General features: G+C 35.2%; 1 protein-coding gene across 5 annotated transcripts in view; it reads left to right on the top strand.

Moving 5' to 3' along the window:
• The window catches only part of DPP10 (dipeptidyl peptidase like 10), a 579,521-nt gene that overhangs the window by 221,966 nt on the left and 334,222 nt on the right, over window positions 1-23,333 (top strand). For 4 of the 5 annotated variants that reach the window (XM_021715500.1, XM_021715502.1, XM_021715498.1 and 1 more), the window contains one exon: window positions 13,077-13,151. In XM_021715500.1, the coding sequence (XP_021571175.1) occupies window positions 13,077-13,151 (75 nt within the window). Of the gene's footprint in view, window positions 1-13,076; window positions 13,159-23,333 lie in introns of all 5 variants that reach the window. The other variant, XM_021715501.1, reaches the window with a different exon arrangement.

The following is a 23,333-nucleotide window of genomic DNA, read 5'->3' on the forward strand; positions in this document are numbered from 1 at the left end:
ACTCAACTCAGCCTCCCAAAGCGCTGGGATTACAGGCTGAGCCACCGAGCCCAGCTAGGGTTACTTTTTGAGGGGAAATTTTCTGAATACTATTTACGTATTGTAGTCTTATTTCATATTTTTTTTCCAAAATTCATGTCGGTTTTGGAGATTTATATCTTTCTAAGACTTTGTTCCTTTAATCTAAATAATCTAATTTGTTTACACAAAGATTTCTTTCTAGTATTCTTATATTACCGTTATTCAGTGAAAAGCGTTCTGTATTTCAAATCTTTTGGTAGAACTGTAATTGTTATTTACTGGTCTGAAAAAGAAAAGAAATGGATGAATAAATGAATGAATAAAAAGTTGTGAATAAATGGATATAATAAATTCACTTTTGCCGGGCTCGGTGACTCAGCCTGTAATCCCGCACCTTCGGAGGCTGAGGTGAGTGGATTGCCTGAGCCCGCGGGTTCGAGACCCGCCTGGGCAGCGAGACCTCATCTCTACAATAAATCAAAAAATCACCCGGGCGTGGTAGCGCGTGCCTGTAATTCCGGCTACTCGGAAGGCTGAGGCGGAAGGATCGCCGGAGCCCAGCAGGTCGAGGCTGCGGTGGCCGGGAGCGGCCACTGTACTCCAGTCTGAGCGACAAAGTGAGACTCCAACTCAAAAAATAAATAAATAAATAAAAATAAACTCACTTTTTGTACAATACTTATATAATGAAAGCTAGAGAAATTATATGCCCCATAAAGGCTAGAAATCTAACTCTTAAATTTTCTCTGTTTTCCAAATGAAATAAAATGTGTAATAGTAATGCAAAACCACACAACCTGACCACATTCTATAGGCCTTAGGCTTAATTCAATCCCTACCTGGACATGTAAAAACATGCAGGAAAAAATGTTGATCTTCGCACTCTATACATTTCAAAAAACACTGAAGCTATTAATGAACGTTTCTGAGAAAATGGACAATACAAGAAATTATTTTTGACTTGGGACCATTAAATGGTGTTTAGTAAATGAAACTCAGCTGGTGAATGTCTGCCCTCCTAAGTACAGTTGAGGAGATCAGTAATATTTGCAACTATGACTGTGAGACAGAAAAAAAAAAGCAATTCTTACTTCATATCTAGGGATTTTGCTCAAGACATTGAACCAAAGAATGGAACAATTAGGCCACTCCTAATTGTCCCTTATTGCCATTTCTCTGGAGTTGACTTGATTTTATAGGCCTCGTATTTTCCCCAACTAAGTAGAAAGTGCTGTGAGACCAATGAAGTAAATCTAAAATTACTCTTTCCCTTTACTATTGTTCTTTGCCTTGGCAGAGAAGCATCATTTATGGTATCTGTGCTTATCAAATGATACTTACAAAGTAGCAGGAAACAGCAAATCAATCTATTATTATGAGTCCTGAGCATGAGGTGTACTGTTCCACTTGTTATCATAGTCAAGAAATATTGATATTCAAAATTAAAAACCTGAGACTTCTTATTCTTCAATTTTTCAAGTAAGTTGCATATTTAGAATCTTCTTCTGGGTTGTAATTACCCTTATATTTTTGTTTGCATCCCTTATCTATCATAATCTTGTGTTAAAATTAGAGGGCACAAATATTTTAGCATAGCAATCTGCTAAATTATAAATGATCAAATCACAGTGAAAAATATTCATTAACAGAAATACATTATGTAAATAATATATAAACTTTCAAATCAAATAAAAAATGAACTAAAGATATGAACATCTCAACAAAAGTGTACTGTTGGTAAAAAATAAAGGATGCTTAATATAATTTATAAACAGAAATATTTATCGACAAGGTGATATTATTTTGCACCTAGCCTATTAACTAAGCATAACCGTAATATTACCAAGTGTTGGAAAGAATGAGGAAAAATCCTCTTATTCATTGCTAGCGGGAGTGTATTTGTGTTTTGACTTACGTAACAGCTTGTCATTAATGTGTGAAATAGAAGAGTCACATACCTCACAACCCACCATTTCCATTCTAGCTCATATACCTTAAGAAAACAATTACATATATATGTCAGGAAACAAGACATGTTGCAAACAACCCCTGGTCTCAACTGTGCTTAGGAGTTACTAATGGATCTTTCTAACAAGATGGTCAATAAAGAATGGCTTTCAGCTTTGAAGCATTAAATTACAAGCTTAGCAAATCAAAACTCAAATTTAAAACAAATTCACTGTGTAAATTATTTTTATTTTTATATCCTTGAGTTCCTAGTGAATGTCTAACTCAGTTTGTTTCTCTACATATATATGTTTACCTACATTTGTATTACTTAATATCACTTGGTTTGGAATCCTGAAAGCAGCATCTGATAGACCATGATCTTCTTATCCTTCTCTTTATCATTTAGCATTCTGTTACTGATTTACACAGTTTTGCATTTAGCTGTAGTTCATTTATTTTTATGACTATAGAATATTCCATTCTTATCACATAATTTTCATAGATCTATAATTTGCCATTCTTTTTATATATTACACTATATCTTATTGTTTAATATTCAAATGCAACAGAGCACCCTATATTTTTATTTGCTAAATCTATTGTGGCACTAGGAAAAAATAAAAAGTTGTGATTAATCCAATTCAAGACAGAAGATGGAAAAGAGAAGGTAGATAGCTGTCTTCATACTTTTCATGTCGCTATAAAGAAATACCTAAAACTGTGTAATGTATTTTAAAAATAAGTTTATTTGTATCAAAGATCTGTAGACTATACAAGAAACATGGTACTGTCATCTGCATTTGGTGAGAGCCCCAGGCTTTTTCCATTCATGGCACAAGGCAAAAGGGAATCTGTGTGTGCAAAGATCACGTGTGGGGAGAGGAAGTAAAAGAGCAGGAGGTGAAGTGCCAGGCTATTTTAACAGCCAGCTCTCGTGGAGACTGAAAGATGGATAAGTCACTTCCTACCACCAGAAAGGCATTAAGCCTTTTTATAAACATCCACCTTCATGAGCCAAACGTCTTCCATTAAACTCCACCTCCAACGTCTGGTATCAAATTTAATGTAACATTAGGAATGGTCAAACAGCTCAACTACAGAAGAACCAAACATGATATTACTGAGAAATATATAAGAATATATAAAATATGATTCAAATCTGGCACAAGTGAATATCTTTTTTAGTTACTAACCTGTGTTTTCTCTGGTTCATCGGAATTATTAACTGTAATCCTAAATTAATTAACATTAATGTTTACAAACTCTAATTGACCCAATAAGCAGTTATCAAGATTTACTCCTTAGACTGCTATTATTTCTATGTTTCTGTCTTATTTAAAAAAATAAATTCAACCAGAATAAAATATTTTTAATTAAATCAACATCATAGTTTCCTTTCTTTTTATAAATATGAGAATTGCAAAACTTTTGGTAGCTATCTTTTTGCCTATTCCAAAAATGAAATCATATTGCTAACTGAAATTTTAAAATGTTCATATTTTAAAATAATAACCTATATTATTTACATTTATGAAAAAATGGTCTGTAAAATTGGCCTGATAGAATGTCATGACAAGAATAAATTTAAGTAATTTGCTATTGGACTGCTCCAGTCTACTCATCTTATTTTGTACACCTTGTAACAGATATATATTATGAGGCCATGGTAAGAAAGATTGATCCTGAAATTGTAATGTGATATTTTTAGGGCTTCCATAGTTTTTACTTTATTTCAGTATGCTGTATCCTTTAATACACTATACTTGAATATAACAGCACCATTTAAAAAATGCATTTGAAGTATGATGATTAGAAAGCACTAAGACAATTTGAATAGTCATTAGATCAGCACAAACTGTACTACAAAGAAATAATTTGCATAAATATATGTTACAGCATTCCTTTCCTTCTTTCTTCACCCTACAGTTTTTTAAATTTATTGACATTTTGGGTGGGGAAACATTAGCATTCTTTTTTTTTCTTTTCTTTTCTTTTTTTGAGTTGGAGTCTCACTCTGTCGCCCGGACGGGAGTGCGGTGGCCGCTCCCGGCCACCGCAGCCTCGACCTGCTGGGCTCTGGCGATCCTTCTGCCTCAGCCTTCCAAGTAGCCGGAACTACAGGCACGCGCTACCACGCCCGGCTAATTTTTATTTATTGTAGAGATGAGGTCTCACCAATTTGCCCCGGTGGGTCTCGAACCCACGAGCTCAGGCAATCCACTCACCTCAGTCTCCCAAAGGCGCAGGATTACAGGCTGAGCCACCGAGCCCGGCTTAGCATTCTTTTCAAAGTCGCCTTGTCTGCCCTGTTTTTTAAAACTTATTAGTAAAATTAAATCACCATTACTTTCTACCTTCTGTTAAGAATAAAAATTGTTTTAAAAATTTTGGCCAGACCTATAATCCCAGCATTTTGGGAGACCGAGGTGAGAGAATTGCCTAAGCCCACAGGTTCGAGACCAGCCTGGGCAATATATCTACAATATGTAAAAAAATTATCTGGGCGTGGTAGTGTGCGCCAGTAGTTCTGGCTACTGAAAAGGCTGTCACAGAAGGATCACCTGAGCCCAGCACCTTGAGGCTGCGGTGACTAGGAGCGTGCCACAGTACTCCACCAGCCTGGGTGACAGAGTGAGACTCTAACTCAAAAAAAAAAAAAGTTTTAGTGTATATCTATGACATAAATCAATGGAATATTATTTTGATGTTTACATGTATTAAGCAATAAAAATATACGTGAATCAGTCTGCATGGATTAGTAGGTGCTGATTCAATAGTGTCTCTCTTTGAGAGAGGAACAGGGATCAAGAGGGCCCATTTCTCTGATATTTACAAAATGTGCATTTTATGGATAGCACAAAAATAATTTAATTCAAGTACTATACTAATTAATTGAGCAACTAAGAAAAGATAACCTAAAAAAACACAATACAAAATTTGATTTAAAATATCCTTGTATATATATACACAGTTATAGGTATAGAGAATAAACCATGACTTTGTTTAGAGCTTAAATAATAAAAGTTTATCTATTTACTTCTTCTCTGTTCCTCTCGTTTGAAGCCAGACAGCAATAGAGAGTCCATTTTTGGGTGTCACGCCACGGACTGCTGCCTTTTTGTCTAGCCTTTCTTGAAGCTTCCCTTTCTTTTCTTTACAACTAGTTAGTAACCCTTCTCCCTCCTCCCACCTACTAAAGGTCAACTGGCTTTCTAATGCTTTTCCTCATGCTCTAGCCAGGGAATCTTGTCATGTATAAACTGCACTGGGAAAGAAACCTATTCATAATATATACTTAACTGTATGTTTAAAAATTAATATTTTATTTTTCTAGAATGAAAGATGACTTTTAAAAACATTTTGATTAAGTATTAATAACCTAATAATGAGACTGGGTAGTGAGGGAAGTTATACCCTAAATAAATTAAACATTAAGGGAATGTGTGTGTGTGTGTGTGTGTGTGTGTGTGTGTGTGTGTGTGTGTGTGTGAGACAGGGAGTTGGGTGAGCTGGAATTTGCGGGAGCAGTATACAGGTCATAGGATCCATGAAGATACACATTCTTATTTTCGTTGTTCTCTGTTAAAAAATGTACTCATCTACATTTTCAGGATTAGTTAGGTAAACCTCCTGGACCAAGATATTTTTGAAAATACAGATGCCTATTGATATTTTGATCACCAACTTATTCTAAGGTCTAGAACAATACTCATCACAACCTCACAGTTCCCACTCCCCTGTCATTTCTCAATTTTAAGGCAAATAAGTCCTTCATCCCAACTTCTTGCTTAGTCGTTCTCAGTCTCAAGTCACACAAATGAATGTTTTATATTTTCTGGCACTTTTGACATTTAAGTTTGTGTTTAATGATTTCCTGCCATGATCTCTAATATCTGACATCGTAGGACACCATCATTATCTCATTTCTACCTCTAGTTATAATGTTTCTGACACAAGTGAATCATTGCAACAGAGCCTGTTAATAGGGACATTACTGTGGCAATAAAAGATGTAAATTGCACTTCCCAACAACCTAGAAGAGCAATCAAGAAACAGTGGTCAATTGTTAGATGAACTGCACATGTAATTATATACACGTGAGGTCAAATGAATCACTTGAGCTAAAAAAGGACAGGGAAGCTTAAAGGAGAAGAATAGAATGATATTTTAGAGAAATACAATTTGAATAAGGAAAAGGGAAAGGTAAAGTTATTATAGCAGGTGGAGAGGACGAAACCAAGATACAGGATAAAGAAAACTTTCACATTTAAAGAAAAAAAGTAATAGTAAACAATACTCATAATAACTTCACTGTTATTATGATACAGCATGTTGTTTGAGGGAATTTGCCCCTTTTCTTTAGAGGGGATGGCTTTGCAGTGCACATAAACTTTTATCTAATGCATCATAGAAATGATTAAAGATTAAACTTTCAGGCAACTCTCTTAAACTCAAGGATTTTTATACACAAAATCCTGTGCACTTACTTTAGGGACTATAGCCAAAATGTATAAAATTTTAATGTCTAAAATTGTCCTTAAAATATGCTCGTTTTTCTTCATGTCCCAAGTTAGAATGTTGCAAAAGCAACATTTAGCCAGGGAGAAAAACTTGAAAACATGGAGTTATTTTTTTGTACACATTTTTCTTTTTCTGTCTTAAAATCTAATCCTTAAATTATTTTGTTTTCATTCACAAAATACATGTCTCTTCCTCTCTCTGACTCTGCTTCTTCCTTAACTTCTTGATAGTACTTGCCTAGATTGTTATGAGAGTCTCTTACCAGATCTCATGACCTCAAGATGTCATCTGGTTCAACTCATTTTCTACCCAACCTCAAGGGTAAATCTTTAAATTAAAATTTTATTTTGCTGCTTACTCTTCTTTCAAGTTTATCACTTATGAAAACAGTGATTATCTCTGCCATATTATATGTTGGTAATAATTCAGCATAATTAACATTAGTGGTAACCCATGGCATTATCACCCACCTCCCAGGAATTATTTGAAGCTTCTTGTTCATTTTGTGAAGGTTATTCTCATAGTGTAGTCTTTAATTGCATTTTACTGAAAAAAACTGGATCATGAAGTTTTCACTTCATACCACCACATATATGAAAATAATGCGATTCTGTTCTTCATTTATTTTGACTTTGTAAACAGTGTCTTTATTTTCATAAATTTCAGTCTGTGTTATTTATACTTTTTTTAAAAAAATTCATTTTAAAGATGTGAGGTACACTTCAGGATTAGGCATATAAGTGATCATCATACAGGTAAAGTTTGGGCCTTTCTCTGGTCCCCAGTTTGCCTGATTTGAGATCAGGTACCCTCATTGATGTTATGTGTCCACCACCCTCCTCTAGCAGTGACTGGCTACTGACTCTCCTATAGTATTATGGTAAATTTTCAGGATCCACTTATGATTGAGAACATTTGGTACTCAGTTCTTTGTTTCTGTGATAAATCACTATTATAGACTTTAAATTCATCCAAGTTACTGCAAAGTCTATAATTCTGTTCTTCTTTATGGCTATGTAATATTCCATTGCGTATATGTACCACAATTTTTTATCCAGTCCAGTTTCAATGGGAGGCATGGTTGGGTCCATGTTTTTACTATTGTAAATAGTGCTGCAATAAACATGCATGTGCGGGAATCTTTTTTGTAGAATGATTTAAGTTCCTCTGGGTATGTTCCCAGAAGGGAAATTGTTGGGTTGTAGGGAAGGCCAATTTCTAGCTCTTCTAGGGATCGCCACATTGTTTTCCATAGAGATTGAACTAATTTGCATTCCCACCAGCTGTGTAGAAGCATTCCCTTTTCTCTGCATCCTAACCAGCATCTGTTATTATTATTATTATTTTTATTAGTGATGGCCAGTCTTACTGGAGTTAAGTGGTCATCTCAGTGTAGTTGGATTTGCATTTCTCTGATGATTAGTGAGGCTGAGCATTTTTTTTTCATGTATATGTTGGCTACTACGGAAATCAGAACAGGCAAACAATTTCTGATCAAAACTCCAAAATCCCATGCCATAAGAGATACAATAGACAAGTGGGACCTTATCAAACTGAAAAACTTCTTCAAAGAAAAAGAAACCATCAAGAGAGTGGGGAGACAGCTTACAGAATGGGAAAAGATATTTGACAACTCATCTCACAAAGACCTAACATGCAGGATCTACCAGGAAGTAAAACGTGCTAAAAGGAAAAAAAACAAACAACCTTATTAAAAAGTGGGCACAAGACATGAATAGACACTTCTCAAATGAAGACGGTTCTGTTCTTCAAACCCCATTACACTGTTCTTTGCCCTCACCCATCCTTAAGGCAATCATTGATTTACCAAACATTAGCAAACTAGAAGCCCCTAGGCAGAGTCTGGCCCCCAGAAAAATTTAAAAGGATTGAATTATAATTTTTTTTTTTTTGAGTTGCAGTCTCACTCTGTCACCTAGATTAGAATGCAGTGGCCGCTCCCGGCCACCGCAGCCTCGACCTGCTGGGCTCCGGCAATCCTTCCGCCTCAGCCTTCCGAGTAGCCGGAATTACAGGCACACACTACCACGCCCGGCTGATTTTTTGATTTATTGTAGAGATGAGGTCTCGCTGCCCAGGCGGGTCTCGAACCCGCGGGCTCAGGCAATCCACTCACCTCAGCCTCCCAAAGGCGTGGGATTACAGGCTGAGCCACCGAGACCGGCTTGAATTATAATTTTAAAATCTTGAGATTTTAAGTTAAAATCTTGGTATCTAATTTTTCATGAAGAAAATAAGAAAAATAACAACACTGTGTGTTCTTTCTTGTAAGACAGTGTTTGTCTGGAGCTGAGGAATTTCTGCCCCTTTTAGACAGACAGTCTGACCGCTCCATCTGTCCTCAGTTCTTACCCAGAGAGCTTCATTATTACTCTGCACATCTAATAATTGAAGGTATTTGATTCTTCTATTAACAACATCAGAGATTCATGGTTCTTGTGTTACTCTGCCAAATATGGAATGGAAAGAGTTCTAGTGGACTTTGTTTCCCAATTTCATAGCACCTTTGGTGTCTTCCATGGTGCTCATCCTACAGTGAATATTCTCTACGTGAGTCGTGGTAAAATGGAATGATATTACAAATGAGATACCCCAACTGCCTGAAATCATGCATTTATTTCTCAACTAGATCAACTGCCTTATCTGTCTTGTTTAATTGGTCTAGTTAATCACCCACATGCTTATTTTACTCTGTTTATCCTACCTTGCCTGCCTTCAATTAAATGTTTCTCGACGGAAGGATTCATGCATTTTAATGCATTTTGAACCATGTTGGTTGTCCAAAAATGGACTGGTAGACATCCTTGTTGAATAATGACAATAAGCACATGTAGAAATTATTTCTGAATCTTTTCATTTCAGTGATAATTTATGTGCTAAATACATAGGTAACATAATGAAAGTATTGTCAATAATAAATTTCCCTAAACAGTCATTTGAAGCTATACCAAGTTGGGCCTCATAACTATTTAGTGTCTGCAATTAAAATCATTGTTGACTAAAGGGTCTTCTGTGGGAGTTAGGAAGGATTAATATGCCAATGGAGCAAATGATACCATTAATGGCTTATACTAAGAAGTATTAGCCTTAAATTTCTAGTATTTCTTAACTAAAATGCCAGTGTGAGTTTCTTATTTCTGTATCATCAGTATCTTTGCAGCAGCTATGACCCCGCATCTCTTTAAATTCAGAGAAAGCTCAGCAGCATGAACCCCTGAAAAGATATTTGGAAAGTTTTCCAGTTTGTCTGCTGCATAAGCTGGAGGCAGTATAGTGATAATTAATAAAGTGCTGGACTGGATAATTGTAGGAACTGTAAAAGATACTAAAATGTTGTTACCGGAGGCACAGCCGCACCTGTGAAAGCACGAACTTAATTTGTGTGAGGAACATCACATGAGGGTGGATGGGGATGAGGAAGGTGAGATTTCCTTTAAATAATTCAGGCTTCAGACAGAGAAGCTCTCTTACAAAAAAATCCTGCTGGTAAAATAATGCAAGGCTTGTGAAAAGAGCCCCTCCTAGATTATCATGTTATGTATGCTTCTCTGTGACCTTGAGAAAAATTAAACAAGTGTGATATTGGAATATTGGCGATTACTGATCCCCATAAGAAGGTATGATGACACTGAACTCTTTAACAATTTTTATTTATTTATTTATTTATTTATTTATTTATTTTGAGTTGGAGTCTCACTCTGTCGCCCAGACTGGAGTGCAGTGCCACTCCCGGCCACCGCAGCCTTGACCTACTGGGCTCGGCGATCCTTCCGCCTCAGCCTTCCAAGTAACCGGAACTACAGGCATGCGGTACTACGCCCGGCTGATTTTTTGATTTATTGTAGAGATGAGGTCTCACTGCCCAGGCGGGTCTCGAACCCGCAGGCTCAGGCAATCCATTCACCTCAGCCTCCCAAAGGCGCAGGATTACAGGCTGAGCCACCGAGCCCGGCTCCCAATTTTTAAATAAGAATATACTGTTTGGTTAACCATTATTTTCAGAATAGTACACCTCCTGATATTGTAAATTGGGAGAGATGACCTTTTGTCTTCACTGTCACCCTAAATTCCCCACAAATTAATTATTAAATTTCCATATGTAATAAGTTAATGAGAGAGAGAGATGAGAACGGGGATGACTATTTCACAGTACTGCCCTAAGACTTACTGAGAATAGTTGATAATTGCAAAGTTCCTAGTGACTTACAGATCACATGATAGATGACTAATCAATGGTAACTGCTAATGTTGCCATTGTTGTTGTGGTTTTCATCATTATAGAAATAGACATTTAAAAAAAATCTAAAATTCTTGAGATGAATGATCAGTTATCAATCTTCTAAAATGTCACACATAGACTCTACATAAGAGTGTTTGTAGGCAAAACCCTCAATCTTATCATTGCCATGTTATGGTATGTCTCCCTGACTACTCCATTTTCTTGCACATCTGGCTCAGAGGTTAACAAACGGTGTCATTCCAACAATTCTCCAATACCAGTTGAGTCTCCTACAATTCAATTAATTCTGACACTAACTACCAGGAGTCAAGGCAGACACTATAGATTACGGAGTTCAGTTCCTCTAGACCAGCAGTCCCCAACTTTTTTGGCATCAGGGAACAGTTTCAAGGAAGACAATTTTTCCATGGACACGGCTGGGGGGGCGGTTTGCAGTCCAATCTCATTGCTAATGTTAATTTGTATATGCAGCTGCTCCCCACTGCCTCAGCTCCACCTCAGTTCATCTGGGATTAGACTATCATAAAAAGTGTGCAAACTAGATCAGTCACATGTGCAGTTCACAACAGGATTCTTGCTCCTATGAGAATATAATGCCATCCCTGATCTGACAGAAGACAGAACTTCCCTAGCCCACTGCATACCTTCTGCTGTGTGACCCTCTTTCTAACAGGCTAGGTATCGGTACCAGGCTACAGACCAATACCATCCCTGGCCTGGAGGTTGGGAACCCCTGCTGTAGACAACCTCCAATTTAGATGCTGGGTCCTGAAGATACGTGCTTTCTGTCCAAGTTGGCTATAAATGTGACGTTCCAATTACCACCCTTTAGACTGAATAAATCTATAGAATGACTCACAGAGTTCAGGCAAGAATTGGACTTATTTGTACCAATTTATTATAAAGAGTACAAATGAACAGCTAGATGAAGAGGTACCTGGGATGATGTCCAAAGGGGTCCTGAACACAGGAGTCTCTATCTCTTCAAAGTTGCTGTATATCACCCTCACAGTACATCAGTATGTTCACCTATCAGGAAGCTCCCCCACCGTGTATCCTTACTTAATTGTGATTGATTAAGCCAATTACCAGAGGATTAAACTCAAATCTCCAGCTCTTCTCTCCTACTACTGCATCCTGGGGTAGGGCTAAAAGTCCTAACCCTGTAATCACAGTGTTGATCTGATGACCTGCTCTATCCTGAAACCATAACCTAGCCCCAAACTCTACAAAGAGTCTTCTGATGTTTCATTAGTATAAATTCAGATATGTTTGAGAGGAGTTTTCTATAAATAACAAAAGTATTTCTATCACTCGGTAAATTTCAAGGGATTTGGGACTTCTGTGCCAGAAACTAGGAAAAAAGACCAAATGCATATTTGTATTACACCACTCAAACTTTCCCAGTACTGATTAGTCTGAGTTTCTTATTCTGTGCATTACATTTTGGGACCCCTATTTAAAAAAGTGAAACGAATATTTTTTAAAGCGAAAAACCTAACTTCACCCTTGTCTGTTCTTCATAGAGAGCAGGATTGTGGAAACTATCCTGACGTTGGTGTGCAAAATTATTTGTGTATGCATTTTCCTGAAAATATTATATAAACTATCTAGTTTACCTAAAATTCCCATACAATTTATTTTGGATTGTGTTTTGGAGATTTTTGATACATCAATAATTTGCTTGCCCTCTCTTTAGATAGGAACTTGACAAATATCTCTATTTCAAATAAGACCTCAATGTATTTCTCTTTCACTATGTAGTTCAAATTCCTTCTGCTACCAAGTCTGTTCAATTATTAGATTATAGGTAAAAATCAGATTCAGAGTCGTTGTTTGTCATCAAATACAATCAATTATTTATTTGTGTTTTACCCTGGAAATTCCTTTAAAAATAGTCTTTTATGTGTCTTCTTTAAATAGAAATATTCAATCAATAGGACAAAAAAGCACTGAGACAAAAAAATCATGTTACACATAATGTCAACATTTCTTTCCCCTTTGCTTAACCTAACATTAAAATGTGAAAGCATTTTGGTTACTTAGGAATTTCAGTGAGCTTTTGAATTTTTTTCTTAATAATAAAAACATTAAAGTATTCTTTAGGGTATAAAATATAGAAAGATTACTAAATTACTAAATTATCTAATATGACTTCTTTAAGTTTTATATTTATTTGAACATATATAAAATAAATAATAAGAATAAGAATGGCATTTCATCGTGCTATGATGAGAATTAAGTTTTTTTATATTTATATTCCAAATTCATGTTAATCTCTCTATATTTAGCTTTTAAAAATATTTTTTTCTTTTTTTTCTAGGTAACCTTCAAAGCATCAAGACATTCAGTTTCACCAGATTTAAAATATGTCCTTCTGGCATATGACATCAAACAGGTAAACAGTCTCCTTTATAAGAATTTTATTTGTGATGCATTCAGGTGATAGTGCATAATTTTACCTAGCCATCTACTCACTTAGGAAGTATCTGACATATTCAGTAACAACAGGGGGACACTTACTTTGTGCAAGTGAGATGTGGAACAATGTCCTTTTTTTCCATATCTGCCTGACAAATAATTGGGACCATTTGGCCTATGCCTCTCCTGACCCAAGTTCATCTGTTTTCAGAGGGGAATGTGGCAATGTTTAGCAAATCCAACAAATGTGTACTTCTGAATTTTTCAGGATAAGGCTTGGTATATACTCGGGTATTTCATGCATGTATGGATTAGGAACTTTTCTGCTGACTGTGCCCTGAGCTTCAATGTGTATATTGGGAAGATACTGATGAAAACATTAATTCAGATTGTGACCAATGAATTATTTGGTAGTATTTAAATATAAGCTTTGGTATGAAGAAGCTTCTGCAGGTGGAGCAAGCCAATAAATAATTCTGAACAAATAAAATGCTGTAATTGCAATTAGTGTTTCATTATTCCATGTCAACTCAACAACACAATTAGAGCAGTATGTATGGTTGTGGAGTATTTTGTACTTAGATATAATTTGCATGGTTAAAAAGCAAAGTAAATGTTAGAAAGGCAGTTCAGCAGATTAGTATCTGTAAGGAATGAATGATTGAAAATCATTCAAGGAATTACATGAGCTTTAAGATGAACAATAAAAATTTATGGACTTAAGGAAGGAAGCCTCGTATAATGCTTTGAAAACCTTGAACACACTGGATTTTTACAGTTAAGAAGATTTGCTATTTGATGGTTTTAGTCTTTTGGAATACACACATGCTATATTTGTTAGAGACATTTGTTTTTTTTGTTTTTTTTTACTTAAAATAGTTAATTACATTGTAAAAGCAAGGAGATTCTAATCAAAAGCATATTTTCCTATTGTGTAACTTGACTTTTTCTCTTTCCTTTTGCTCTGTATTACCTTATTCATTGTGACTTTGTAAATTATATATAAGCTCTGACAATTAAATATGCAAACTCATCCTAGTAAAATTGCTACATACCTCACTGCCGAGTATCACTATGGTTATCTTTGAAGTACTGCCCTTGGACATCAAACAGGTAAACAGTCTCCTTTATTAACTTTCCAAGGGAAAGCTATACACTGATGCCAGCACCTAGTCCACCAGTCAAAGCGCTTTTGGAACTCTTTTTCTGCAATGGCCATCAGAGTTGTCATCATATTACCTTGATGTCCTGAATGTCAACAAAATATTTTCTTTTCAATATTTTCTTTATCTTCAGGTAAAGAAAAAAAGCCACTGGGGGCCAGATCAGGTGAATGGGGAGGGTGTTCCAATAGTTATTTGTTTGCTGGCTAAAAACTCCCTTACTGAGAATGCTGTGTGAGCTGGTGCAGTGTTTTGATGCAAGAGCTCCTTCAGGACCATTTCTACACACAACTTTCTCATGCCAAGATTTTCAGTGACGATTTTTCCAACAGTTTCTCTATCGATGTTCATTTGGTCTGCTATGCTTCTCATCGTCAGCCGATGAAGTTGATGCATGATTTGACACATTTTTGCAATGTTTTTGTCAATTCTGCTTAATTACTCGCCATCCTGATCGCTTTTCATCAGTTATGCTTTCTCTTCCCTCAGAAAAACGTTTAATCCATTTGTACACTGCCGTTTCCTTTGTGGCATTATTCCCATAAACTTGGACTAATGTGCCCCTGATTTCACTTTCATTCTTGCCACATGTAACAAGAAATTCAATGCCTGTTCATTGCTCTAATTCAAGCGCTAACATTTTTGTGACAGCACACAACACATGCAACAATAATAATATGGTCACTCAGCAAGACACTGCCACACTTTGACACAAACACAATTGGGAGACAATGACATACAAGGTTATGAAATCTTACCGAGTTGTTTGTAGAGTGCTGCCAATATAAATGCATGGTGAAAAGTTTGCAAACTTAATTGCCAGACCTCATATTATAATTAGAAAAATACTCAATTTTTATAAACAAAATGACAACATTCTAAAAAGTATTTAACATGGCATTATTATTTGAAGAATTTACACTTAAAATAGCTTCTACATTAAACGGATTCAAAAACCTTTAAAAAATCGTTTTTTAGTAGCTAGATAATCAAGCCTGGAACTAGCAGTGATAGGCACATCAATAAATGAAAGAAAACAGAAAACTCAGAAACCGACCCTCATAGTATGCTAACACCTGGCAAAGGTGCAAAAGTAATTTAATGGAAGAAAGAAGGTCTTTTCAACATATAGTACCAGAGTAAGTGAATGTTAATAAACACACAAAAATCCCATGACAAAACCAAAACACCATGTTGTCCTAAGCATCACACCTTATGCAAACTTAAAATAGATTGTGTATTTAAGTGTACAATGTAAACCTGTAAAACTTTTAGAAAAAAAAATAGAAAGCAATTGCAATCTAAAACTAGAGAGTTTTGAGACTACACCAAAAGTACAGTCTATTAAAAAAAAACTTGCTCTATGAAAAACAACATTATGAAGATAAAATATTTGAAATTAACATTTTGATGAAAACTCAAAGATTACATATAAATAATTCACAAAACTGAATAGTTAAAAAGAGCAACAACAGACAGACAAAAATACAATAAAAAAATTGACCTAGATATGAAGAGACATTTCACTGGAGAGGATATATAGATGGTAAATTAGTATGTAAAACTATTTCAGCATCATTTTCCATTAAGTAAATGAAATTAAAACCACAATCAAATATCAATATACACATACCAGAATGGCCATCAATTAAAAAAAATTAAAACACCAAATGATGGCACACATGGAGAAAAACTAGAACAATCTTACATTGCTGTTGAGAATGTATAATGGTTTAGCCACTCTAGAGGATATTTTCATAGATTCTTTACCAAATAAGCATGCAGCTGCCATTTAATCCAGCAATTGCATTTTACTAAAAAAATGTTCTAGGACATTTATCCCAGAGAAATAAAAATGTATGTTTACACAAATACCTGTGCACAAATACTTATAGTAGCTTTACTTATAATTGTCAAAAACTGAAATAACCCAGATATTCTTCAATGGGTAAATGGTTGAACAGACTATAATATATACATGCCATGGAATAAATATTCAGCAATAAAAGGGAATAAACTTTTAACATATGCAGAATCCTGAATAAATCCTCAGAATTATGTGAAGTGAAAAAAGGCAGTCCAAATTGTGATTGTTTATATGATTTCATTTATATAATATCCTTGAAGTGACAAAATTATAAAGATGGAGAACAAATTAGTGGTTTCTATGGGAAAAGCAGGAAAGTAAGTGTGGCTTTTTTTAAGTTTATGGAGCAACAGGATGGATCTTTTGGAGACAAAAATCCTGTCTTGATTATATGAATGTCAATATCCTGGTTGTTGTATTGTACTATAATTTGCAAGATGTTACCACTGTGAGAAAATGGGTAAGGACACATGAAATTACTCAGTATTTTTTATTTCTTTCTTTTCTTTTTTTTTAAAAAAATTTATTTTAAAGATGTGGGGTACAATTCGGGGTTAAGTATACAAATGTTCATTATTCAGGTACCCTTGTTGATGAGGTGTGCCTCACCACCTCCGGCAGAATCTCACTACTGCCAATCCTGCCCCCTCTCCACCCAGCAATTTCCCACTACTGACAATTCTTTTTTTACAATATTATGATAATTGTTCAAGATCCACTTATGTGTGAGAACAGGTGATACTCAGTTCTTTGTTTCGGTGATAGATCACTCAGTATTATAGACTCTAAGTCCATCCAGTTTGCTATGAAGTTCATAATTTTGTCCTTCTTTATGGCGGTGTGATATTCCATTGTGTATATGTACTACAGTTTTTTGTATCCAGTTCTCTTGCCGACGGGCAGCATGGTTGATTACATGTTTTTGCTATTGTGAACAATGTTGCAAAAAACATGCATGTGCAGGTATCTTTTTAATAGAGTGATGAGATCAGTCAATATTATTTGCATGAGGGTCTGTAATTATCTCAAAATGTAATATCTTAATTTACAGAAAGCTGTAATTAAGGAAAATTTTCTAAACTATGACCACATTTTAAAAATGGGTTCAATTTATTTCACAGACATGAAAATGTGGAGGATAGAGTATAAAACTAGTTTAACATGGAATATTTGGCATATATTTGACAAATATGTGAAAATTATATAAAATATAATTCATAACTAAATATATACTCATGGGATAATCTTCACATTCTCATATTTTTTCTCAACATAAGAAGAAATAAAGATACTATATGACAGAAGAATCTCTAGAAGTGAGAGAAAGTTATTATTTTAATAAATGAAAAACCATCAAGGTAAATTTTACAATTTTGTTTGTTTTTTGAGTTGGAGTCTCTCACTCTGTCACCTAGGCTGGAGTGCAGTGGAATGCTCATGGCCACCACAGCCTTAACCTGCCCGGCTCAGGTGATACTTCTGTCTCAGCCTTCCAAGTAGCTGGAACTACAGGAGCACACCACCATGCCCAGCTAATTTTTTGATTTATTTTAGAGATGAGGTCTTGCCAAGTTGCCCAGGCTGGTCTCAAACCCGTGGGCTCAGGTAATCCTCTCAACTTGGCCTCCTAAAGTGCTAGTATTATAGGCGTGAGCCACTGTGCCCAGCCAAATTTTACAATTTTATACCACTTTATTCACTTATTTACTGTATTCAACACCTATCAGGTGCACACTGCTAGATTAGACATGTGTATTGAATGCACAACATAAAATTGAACTATTTCCTTCAAGAAACTTATAAGTAGAAACAATATGACACAGATGCTTATATCCACAGCATACAGTGCTGTATGATGTATCATACAAATGGGGATATCAAAGAACAGAGAAAATGCCTATTAAGAAAATCATATTGCACAAGGAAGTATATGTTGGACTTTAAAATGCATATAGGTAAAAATGAATAGAAAAAATTCCAGGTGGGCAGACAACATAGAAATTTAAAGAAACAGAATTATGTCTTTGAGGATAGCAATAGATTCAGGCCAACTAGCTCTTGGTTGACAGTTCGGAAAGAAACACACACACACACACATACACACACACAAACACACACACACGTAAATCCAATGAGTTCAGATTACAGAAAAATTTAAATCTCATTGTATTTTGTAGAGTTGATATTGAAATATCAATTTGAGGTCATTGTTGGTTTTAAGATAAGCACATGTCATAATTATTGGTGTATATTGTCTGTGTGTGCACACAAGAATATAATGTTCATTAACATAAATGGGAAGAAACATTTATACAAAAGCCGATCACCCAAATACAGCCATTGACATTATTTTGTCTGTTTTATTCCTTGTATTCCCTTTTCTGTATAAAAGCAGGAAAACAGGAATCATCATGTATGATCCAGATGCTATCATCCTGATTTTCAAGAGGAGAAATGGCAGTCTCAAAAAACTGGAAAATGCAGGTTCATTGAGGTTTAGAAATTCACCCAAAGTTTTTCAGTAAGGAAGGAATAGCTGCACACTAGTGAAGAGGCTTGTACTTTGACTTTTCGGTCTTTGTCTCCATTGTTTTGTTTTTGTTTTTGTTTTTGTTTTGAGTTGGAGTCTCTCTCCATTACCTAGGCTGGAGTGCAGTGGCATGCTCATGGCCAACCCAGTGTTGGCCTGCTGGACTCAGGTGATCCTTCGCCTCAGACTTCCAAGTTGTGGAACTATAGGCATGCGCTACTACGCCTGGGTAATTTTTTTATTTATTATAAAGACGAGGTCTTGCCAAGTTGCCCAGGCTGATCTTGAATCCACGGTCTCGGGCAATGCACTCACCTTGGCCTCTCAAAATGCTGGCATTATGGGCTGAGCCACTGAGCCTGGCCCTGTCTCCATTGTAAACATAAGGACTGCATGAGAAAAAACTCATTCAGAGACTGCATTTCCAAAACATGTAGATGTTCCTTTTTTGGGATTTTAGTTGTTCCAAATATTTAATGTTTATAAAATGTCTTGAAATATTTTTAATATACTCTTTTTCTAAATTCAATATTTCTGTGAGTTGCATTTTCAGAAATTAAATCTTTGAATGAAAAGATATAACACCTATTTTTATTGAGCTAAAATTCACAACGCAAAATCAGCTATTTAAAAATGTACAGTCCAGTAGCAGTTAGTATAGTCACAGTGTGTGTGACCAACATGCCTATCTGGTTCTAACATATTTTAATTATCCTAAAAGAAATCTGATATTCATGAATTATTCAATTCCTATCCCCCCTACCCTCTAGAAACCATAATCTTATTTACTTATCTATGTACTTACCTGTTTTGGTTTTTTAAAAATAAATGGGACCATATAATATGTGATTTTTTTGGCTTCTTTCACTCAGCATAATGTCTTTGAGGTTTATCTATGGTACAGCACACACTTTTCCATTTTATGGCTGAGTAACATTCCTTGTATGTGGTTCTGCAATTTGTGTATTCATTTATGAACATTTGGAGTTTTCCTATCTTTTGGTTAATATGTATAGTGCCGCTGTGAACATGTATGTACAAAAATTTTGTTGAGTATATGTTTTCAGTCCTGGGGAAATATATTGAGAAGTGGAATTGGTGAGTCCTATAATAATTGTAAGTTAAGCTTTCTGAGGAACTACCAAACTATTTTCCAGTGTGGCTGCAATATTTTATATTACCAACAGCAATATATTAATTTCCAGTTTCTTTGTATCCCAACAAAAGTTTTTCACTATTTTTTAAAAGCTATCCTTGTCTATATGAATTGGCATCTTATTGTGGTTTTGGTTTCTACGACCCATATGACTAGTGGTGCTGGGAATCATTTCATATGTTTGTTGTCCTTTTGTATTTTTTCTTTGGATAAATGTCTAATCAAGTCCTTTGCCAATGTTAATATTTTTGTCTTTTTATTGATTTTAAGGGTTCTTTATATATTCTGGATAGTAAACATATCAGATAAGCCATTTGAAAATATTTTCTGTCTCAGCAGGGTATCTTTCCACTTGCTTAATAATGTTCTTTGACTCACAATTTAAAAAAATAAGTAGTGAAGTCTGATTTTTTGTTTTCTCTAATGCTTAATGATTTTGGTATCATATCTAACAATCCTTTGCCAAAGTCAATGTTATGAGGCTTTACCCACATGATTTTTTTCTTTTTCTTTTTCTTTTTTTTTTTTTACATTAGAACATACAGCAACATTCTTTTTGAATTTTTTTATTTTAATTTTTTTTATTTTCAAATTGCAGGGTATACAATTCAGGGTTGGTTATACAAACATTCATACAACAGATGCCCTTGTTGATGAGGTGTGCCCCCTGCAGTCAGATTTCGACTACTGTCATTCCCACCTTCCTATCCCCCCCTCCCCACTGCAGTTTCCAACTACTGTCAATCCTTTTCTTATAGTAGTACAGTAGTTGTTCATGGTCCACTTATGAGTGAGAACATGTGATACTCGATTCTTTGTTTGTATGAAAGAACACTCAGTATTATAGACTCTAATTCCATCCAAATTGCTGCAAAGTTCATGATTTTGTTCTTTTTTATGGCTGCGTAGTATTCCATCGTGTATATGTACCACATTTTAAAAAATTTAGTCCTTTTTTGATGGGTAGCACAGTTGGTTCCATGTTCTTGCTATTGTGAACAAGGCTGTGATAAACATATGTGTGCAGGTATCTTTTTAATAGAGTGATTTGAGTTCTTCTGGGTATATTCCCAGTAGGGGGATTGCGGGGTCATATGGAAGGTTGATTTTTAGAATGTTTAGGAATCACCACACTGATTTCCACAGAGGCTGTACTAGTTTACACTCCCACCAACAGTGTAGAAGTAATCCCTTGTCGCCACATCCTCTCTGGCATCTGTTATTTTTTGAGTTATTGATTGTGGCCATTCTGACTGGAGTTAGATGGTATCTCAGTGTAGTTTTAATTTACATCTTCTTGACGACTAGTGAAGCTGAACATTTTTTCATGTATCTGTTGGCTGCTCCTATGTCTTCTTTTGAGAACTGTCTATTCATATCTTTTGCCCACTTTGTAATGGGACTGTTTTTTCTTTCTTTTCATCACGTTTCTAAAAGTTTTATAGTTTCAGTTTTTATATTTAGTTTGTTGATACATCATCTATTAACTTTTGTATATTGTGTGGTAGAGATCCTAGTATAACATATATAGCATATAAGACTTATGTTATAGGTCAGGCATGGTGATTCATACCTGGGATCCTAGCACTTTGGGAGGCTGAGGCAGGAGGATCACTTGAAGCTAGGAGTTCAAGACAAGCCTAGGCAGCATAGTGAGTCCTGACCTCTACAGAAAAACAAAACAAAAATTTTAATTATTATAATTTTAATTATTATAATCCAGCAGCTAACAAAGATTAGCTGTTCATGGTTGCATGTCTATAGTACCAGCTACTTGAGAGACTGAGGTGGAAGGATGGTTTGAGCTTAGGAGTTAGTTAGTAGTTAGTAGTGAGGAGTTAGTAGTTAGTAGTGAACTGATCATGCCACTGCACTCCAGCCTAGATGACAAAGCAAAATTTCATCTCAGAGAGAAGGAAAAAAAAACAAAACAAAACCTGACTCATGTTATATATTGGAAAAGTAGTTTCTGCTTTTTTTCTTTTTTTATATTATTGAAAAACTGGTTGTTTCAGTTTATACTACCCTTAGGCAATGTATGGTTTATTATTTTTTCAACTTACCAATACAAAAATATATCTTAAAGAAAAAATAAATGTTAGATTATATGTAGCCAACTTAGCCATATATAATCAAACACACATACACACACATACCCTACAACATCCCATATATTACTGTTCAATAAATTGTCCCAAACTTAGCAACTTAAAAATAATTAGTCTGCTACAGCTTGTGTGTATCAGGAGACTGGGATTGTCTTGACTGGGTGATCCAGGCTCTGAATCTGTCATGAGGTTTAAGAAAAGTGCCACCCGAGGCTGCTGTCATCAGATGGCTGAAGGACACACTACCAGGTTGGATCACACACATGGATGGCAAATTGGTGCTGGCCATTGTCATTAGGCCTCCAGTTTCTCCATGTTGGCTTGCTTACAGTGCTGCCTGAGTATCCTAATAACATGGTACCTGGACTTCCCTAGCTTGAGTATGCAGAAGACCAAGATGAGCATTCCAGTGTCTCAGATGACCTATTCTTCAATGTCATCTGTCATTTCCACAGGACTTTTTAGTCATACAAGTCAGCTCTAAGTTGCTGTTGGAGATAACCGTGAGGGACTGAGGACCTTTAGGGAACATCTTAGAGGCTGGCTAATATAGCCTCCAAATACTTTATATATTTCCTTCTTGCAAAATACTCTCACTTCCATTAAGGGTCCCCACATTTTCATTCATTATAATCCAGCAGTTCATCATGTAGATCAAGTCCAGGTCCTAAGGAGTCTCCTCCACAGATGCAGTTCCTTCCTGATTGATAGTCTCTTGGAAATATTGATAGATTCATAAATAAAATTCAATATACCAATATATATATGCATATATTTATATCCATATAAATATGCATATGTACATATGCATTTTGAAATATGCATATAGATATTTCTTTAAATATATATTTTAATACAAATTAAACAAACTTTTCAGAATACAGTCTCAGTTTCAATGGGAATAATGTATTTATATACTTCATTTATCTTTTGTGGTCTTGGCATTTTGTTAAAAAATCCATTTGTATAATTTGATTATTTATTTTATTCTTCTTTAAAGATGTCACTAATTTGGGGATTTAATTAATTTGTAACTTAGAGAAAGTTTGAATTTGGGATAAAATATCTTTACTTTTCTGTTTTCTTTTGCTCTAGACTTAGTAAACCCACAGCAAAATAATTAATATGCATTGTATTCTTTTTGTATTTGTTTATGTTTTATCATAGATTATCTTCTATTTTCTTTTCTTTTTAAGATTTAGTATATATTTTATTTTATAGATGTGGGGTACAATTCAGGATTAGGTATACAAGCAGTCATTGTACAGGAAAAGTTTGTCTTTCTTTTAGTCCCTACTTTGCCTGGTTTGAGATCAGGTATTGATGTTTTGCCCC

Source organism: Carlito syrichta, unplaced genomic scaffold (assembly GCF_000164805.1).
Source record: "Carlito syrichta isolate Samal-C Ts95f unplaced genomic scaffold, Tarsius_syrichta-2.0.1 Scaffold307170, whole genome shotgun sequence".
Classification (NCBI taxonomy): Eukaryota; Metazoa; Chordata; class Mammalia; order Primates; family Tarsiidae; genus Carlito; species Carlito syrichta.